The sequence below is a fragment of the Cenococcum geophilum genome (assembly GCF_001692895.1).
Source record: "Cenococcum geophilum 1.58 unplaced genomic scaffold K441scaffold_21, whole genome shotgun sequence".
NCBI lineage: Eukaryota > Fungi > Ascomycota > Dothideomycetes > Gloniales > Gloniaceae > Cenococcum > Cenococcum geophilum.
In genome coordinates, this window is record NW_027137579.1 from 1,573,042 (window position 1) to 1,579,797 (window position 6,756).

A 6,756-nucleotide genomic window follows, 5' to 3' on the forward strand; every position below is an offset into this window, starting at 1 on the left:
AATTATAGCAACTTAAGAAGATAATAGACTAGAGAAAGTCTATAAGATACTAGAAAGCTTTTAGGTATAAAGAATTCTAGAAGTATAGCTAGAAGATTTATAGACGGATATATACGAAAATTAAGAAGTAAAGTATATCCTAAGAAGTATAGTAAAGTAGTTTATAGAGGACTTCTATAAGGGACTAACTTAAGGACATAATAGAGCTATAGGCTTAGTATTAAGACTCTAGGAGGAGTATATTATTAACGGAATCTAAAGGATAGCTAGAAAGGTTATAAAGGAATATCTAAATTGCTAAAGGAATAAACTAATAAGGCATAAGCTATATAGAGGGCTACAACCTATTAAAATACTAGAGAGACTATAGGAGGTTATATTATAGGACTTTATTATTAAGTTGCTAAAATTAAAAGATCCTATTACCAGATAAGATTATAACGCGATTTTAGTAATAGTAGATAAGCTTATAAAGTGGGGATACTTTATAGCATGTATAGAAGAAATCTTAGTAAAAGATGTCGCTAGAATCTATATTAAAGAAGTGTTTATAAGATATAGAGCACTAAGTAAGATTATATTGGATAGAGATCTAAGATTTATAGTAATATTTTGGGAAGTATTTTTAGCGGAGTAAGGAGTTTAAGCAGCAACTTCTACCGTATATTATCCGCAGATAGACGGTTAAATAAAAAGATTAAATTAGACGCTAGAGCAGTATCTAAAGCATTATATTAATTATGCACAGAATAATTAGGTATCGCTATTACTAGTTATATAGTTTATATATAATATAACACCTTAAGAAGGAATAGGCATATTACTATTTAAGGCAAATTATAGATATAAGCTAAGAATATCGTTATTACTATAGTAAGTAAAGAAAATAAGTAGTATAGCTAAAGAAAGAATAAAGATATTAATAAATCTTTATACAGACCTTATGGAATTAGTAAAGAAAGTATAAAAGAGAATAAAAAAGTACTATAATGCTAAGAGATCTAAGGGACTAGATCTTAAGGAGGGAGATAAAGTATAGCTACTATATAAAAATTTTAAGAGTTAACGACTAAGTAAGAAATTAGACTATGTTAGACTAGGACCTTTTAAAATTATATAGAGGATTTTACTGGTTACGTTTAAGTTAAACCTACTAGCTAAAATAAAGATCTACCCTATATAGCATATTGTAATGCTAGAGCTAGTATATAGAAATATTAAGCCACTGGTTTATAAAGCAGATATATATAAAGGATAAGAGGAAGATAAATAGTAAGTATTAAAGATCGTCAGTTATAAGGACATTAACGACGAAATATAGTATAAGGTTAAGTGGATAGGCTACACTAAGACTACCTAGGAGCCACTAGAGAATTTAAAAAACGCTATAAGAAAGGTACAGGAGTATTAGAAGAGATTAGGTTAGGCAGTATTAATAAAGAAGGATTGCTAAAGAATAAGTCACCTAAGGGGGACCTAAGAAGAGCAGTTGCCGAACTACTTAGATCTGTTTCCTTCTCTATTAAAGGAGAATCCGTTCTTTTATTACCAAGTTCTTATAAACCTTATTTTATAAGTTTCTACTCCTTAAAACAAACCTTCTTATAAATATATTCTAGACGCTAAAGATAAATATAAGCTAGACGCTAAGCTTTAAGGATATATGCGGACTCTTCTAAGGCACGCTAAACCGCGAGTAGCGCAGAGGCTAGCTTACTATTAAGTTTGGCAGCGGTAGACTAAATATAAGACCCTATAACAAATTACTTAGGGAACTTAAAGACTGTTAAGAGTAATAGAATATATATACTTAGTATTAGATATAGAACAAACGTTATATAATAAACGTATATTAGCGCGAGTATATTTAGAATAGGAGGAGGGTTAGTAACTGGAAGGATTCGCAATTATAACGTAACTTAACCCCTCTTTTACACAATAAGAGTAAGGGATCGCTATTATTTTACCTAGAGATAATATTAAGGAAACGGTACAGAGGCGACGCTCAACCTAAGAAAGAGAAGAAAGTGCTTTAGGTATTATAAGTAACGATATTAACCAAATTAATTAGATAAACATTATACCTCTAGTAAATAACTTAGAGATATTTTAAATCTTTAAGGATAAAGATAAAGAGGAGGGAGATAGTGTTACGGACGCTTTAAGTACAATATTATAACTACTTAAAGAAGAGACAGAAGAAGCTAGTTAGTTAATATAGGTACAGTCTAAAATAGAACCCGTAGAACTATATAATAAGAAATAGTAAGTAAGTCATATAACGGTTAAACGTGTTAGCTATGTTAAATATAAGGAACGTTACGTTTAATACGGACCACACGTACCTCACATATAAGAAAGGATTTCTTAGGAATACGGTTGTGTATTTAAGGACCCTTAGTCCCTACCTAGATAGTTCCTTTCCTTATAGTAATTCTTAGAATACAATTAAAGTTAATTTGTTAGGCAACCACTCCACCAGTTATTATTACATTGTTGACTTTTATACTTGCATTTCCTATACACCTAGCCTATTAACGAACCCATCGTAGTTCTTGCTACAAGGTTCCGTTACATAGAGGCAGGCTATTTAGACCTTTTAAAGTAGTTTAAGGAGCGATTTAGGGGGGCCTTTTTTAGATTCTCTAATGGCCCAGATACTAGACCTATACGTTATAGTTAGCTAAATAACTACTATATATAGTAGGTATAACCTCTAAAAGTATAGGCCCTATATAGAATTAATAATCCTAGATAATATAATATACTATACTTAACCCTTATAGGCCGCTTACGCTATATATACGCTCCACTAGAGCTTACTATCTACCTATACTCCTAATACTCTTAGGCCCTAGACTAGTTAACCCCTAAAGCCTTAAATATAAATTATATGCTAAAGATCTATAGATTAGTTACGTTTTCTTATAAAATAGATTAGCTAGTATTTCTCTAGTAAGAATTAGACTCTATATTGTCTTACCTATTCTATATAGGTGTTATATACTTTCTCTAGTGTTCTGTAATTTTTTACGACTATTAGCCCGTATATAATTAGGTTTATATTATTAATAAAGCCTATTCCCTAGGTTGCCCCTTCCTTAAAGGAGTTAAGTAGGTTGCTTATAAAGAAAAGGAAGAGTATAGGCGAGAGGGGTAATCTTTATAGTATTCCTGTTGCAACTGTAATAGGGGGGCTTTAGTATCNGCTAAAGANTAGTAATATTTCTTTTTAACCTATAAACCCTTAAATAAATTATATAATCTATTTTAGAAAGCCTTTTACCCTAAGAATATATAGGAGACGCTTATAGGGTATATTGTTATAGGCGCTACTAATATCTAGGCTAAGCATTAATACTATAAAGTCCCTTCGTATCGCCTATACAGATTTAATAATAGTAGTAAGTAGCGTAAGTGCTAATAGTGTTAAGCAGTTTTTTCTTGCCCTTATTTAGCTTTATAGTAGTAGGGCGTATTACTTAGCCATATCTGCTATATAGTCCGCTATTACCCTTTCTAAGATCTTACTTAGGGTATTCTCTAAGGTAATATAGCGGTAGCTCCCTAGGAATAAGTAGTCTACTTTACCTTCTTTACGTAGGATAAAAGTTATTATAGCTCTTCTAAGTTTTAGGTAGTAGCCTATTATAAAGTATACTCTAGCTATATCCGCAAGCTAAGGTGCTATTAGTAGTCTATAGGTCTTTAGGGCTTTATTTAAAATCCTATCTAGTTCTAGTACTATATTATTTAAAAGGCGACTAATAGTTCTGGCTATTTCTTCGGTTATTATATCGCTATTAACCCTTAGGTAAGTTACTAGTGCTTTACTCGTAATATTACTAAGGTCTATTAAAGCTAGTTAAGGGAAAATCTTTCTATAAGGATCTTTACCTTCTTATTATTATTATTTATAGCTAGTAATTTACCTAGTCTTTATAGGGGCGGAAGGTGTAGATCTTTTATAACCGACTACCGGACCTTATATATTACCCTGTTTCACCTACATTAGCACTACCCTCGCATATCTCGGATATGGTTCAAATGACTTATAGTCGCTTCGGAAAGAGACGATCAAATGTCAGAAACCATGATCAAAAATAGAAATTTGCCGAATCCTCACCTGTTTGAACCCTTTTTCTGTACTCGCGCATGCCACCACCCATCACCTTATTATTACCTTATATTTAAAGCTATGGGTAAACCTGCCTAGTTAACTAAACAGAAGTCGATTGTATAAGCTCTAATTAACCTCGGCAACGACAATTTCTATATAGAAGTTAAGACCCGCGTTCCTTGACCTACTCTTTAACGTTAGAGGGTAAATTTAAGGAGATTTGGCTAGATTAATCCACCAATTAAGGCGAGTAGTAGGCCGCTGCTGCTTATGGATGAGGCTCTAGATATATAACGTTAGGTATTATTAATATTAATTTATTAACGCGTACCTTAGGGCCTCCTTAAATACCTCTTATATAGCCCAGACGCCTATTTTAAAGAGATGCTCTGGTTTCTATACAATAAATATAATATAATAGTGGCACGGAGTACGCTATTGGCTGGATTAAAGCAAAGGAGATGGAGTAGAAAGGTTATAAGGATAATTGCGCAATAACGCAACCTAGGCTTAAGAGACGACTAGATTATTTGGACCTGTAGCTATAGGCGCAATTAGTTTATTTTTATTAACGAATTAGCTTATAATAAGAAGACAATAGATAGGAAGTATAGGTGGGCACCTATTAATAAGCCTACTAAAGGAATGTCGGAATTAAAGAGATTTAAAAGATAGAGCTTACTACTAGCGTATACCTAGCAGGGCTATATACCTAGTTGGTTAATATACTAAGGCTCTGTTAACGGGTTAATATTTATTTAGTAAATAAAGAACGAGGTTTTTACTTATATGCAGCCTTATCTATAGCCTCGTTTAGTTTTAGTAATAGATAATATATTAATCCATTATAATAAGGTATATAGTAACCATAAAGGATAGGCGCGCTAACGCTGCTGCTTACTTAAATCTAGGAAGTTTAACGCCTCTGCAATGCTGCTAGTGTTAAACTTAAATATCTTCCTCCTTACTTACTGTAACGTAGCCCGCCTCCACGTCGCCATACGGCCAAAAAGACTGAGAGTGCTTGCGAACTTGTCGCAAGCGCGGCGGGACCTAATATATATACTCTTACAATTGCCCTCTCCTCTGCGCGCTCGTCCTTGAGCGCTCGCAGGGATTCCTCTATACGCCCGTTCGCGCCACAGGGATTAAACGCCAAAAGTATTACTATATTAGTTAGTCCCCAATAACATAAGCGATTGGAATCTTCACTAATACCTCATTACACGGATGTGCGTTAGACTATACTAGAGCGAAGTAACCGATAGGGATCGAATCTATGATACCTGGCCCCAGTAAGTTCGCAAGCACAATTGTAACGTGGCCCGCCTCCACGTCGCCATACGGCCAAAAAGACTGAGAGTGCTTGCGAACTTGTTGTAAGCGCGGCGGGACCTAATATATATACTCTTACACTTACCCAATTTTAATCCAATTAAGGCCTCTTTTTATGACTTAAAGTAGTGGCTGCGTACTTATTAATTTAAAGCTAAACTATAGAATAACTTTAGTGACTTTTTAAACTATGCGGTAGAGCAATAAGGATTTAATAAAAGGGCAAAAGGCTATTTCTTACGGGCAGGAATTAAGTAGTAGATAAAGGGAAGGATAAGGTCTATTGTTATATAGAGCGCCTATTAACTAAGACGTTAAGTAAGGCCTCTGCTGCAGCACTATAACGTCGCTAATCTATTCTAAAGTCCTCTAAGTTATCTACTATGTAATTAATGAGCCCGTATGTTAAGCTAATCCTATATAGCTTTGCATGGCCTATATTATTATTAAGCAGCATATGCTTAAGTATCTTAAAGGTGTAGTACTTGTCGACCAAAATTGACTCCGCTTTAGTAAAGGCGTGGGCGAAAGCTAGATAACGGCTTTATAGCCATTTAATAAAGGCGCTAAGCTTACTATCTAATTATTTAATATTACTGTGGGCGGGGCTGCTAGGTAGCAGGCTAGTAGAAGGCGTATTTAAGAGTGGATAGTAAGGACCGGTAGGCGTTTTAGAGAATGGAGTAGAATTGGATGGAGCGCTCCGTAAAGAAGGCACTAAAGGTCTTATATTTAGTATAGGATCCACTATAAAACGACTGTTGGCGATAGTTGGTAATACTAAAGGCAGTACTACCTGTATAGTACTCTGCAACTATTATAGCGTCTACTAGTTCTGTAGCTGGTTCTGCTGCTGTATTTGGCTCTGCTGCTGCATCTAGTTCATTAAAAGCGTTAATTGCGTTTGTGATGGATCTTGTTGAATAGAATTAGCTGGTAATTATATAACTGTGGTATAAGCCTCTCGTTGCTGCCGTTGTTGGGGGGGGAAGCTTGATTTGTCTGTACTATAAGAGTTACCTTAACGGTGCTTATAGCTGCCCGAAGACGCCTTTACATCTTTTTTATCCTCCTTATTCTATAGGTGCTGACTATACTTAATCTTTAACAGTAAGGACAGATCTAGTATATTAACCGTGGCTTTTTTTTATTCTATTGCTTCTAACCAGCGCGTTAAGTGGTAAGATTATATTAGGTAGTGCTTTAAGTCAAATTTAAGACAGTATATAGTACTGTGCTTTTTGTTCTTACAGTGCTGTTAAAGGCAGTAATGGCGTTTAACCAGCGCATATAGATGCTTG

The 6,756-nt window shown here is 34.4% G+C and overlaps 1 protein-coding gene across 1 annotated transcript; it reads left to right on the plus strand.

Annotated features, from left to right (window-relative positions):
• Positions 1-4,459: 4,459 nt before the first annotated feature.
• On the plus strand, positions 4,460-4,618 carry K441DRAFT_561074 (uncharacterized protein; the record flags this gene model as incomplete). The annotated part of the gene is made up of 1 exon (XM_067643520.1): positions 4,460-4,618. A coding segment is annotated over one exon (159 nt), but the record flags the coding sequence as incomplete, so codon positions are not given.
• Positions 4,619-6,756: the final 2,138 nt, after the last annotated feature.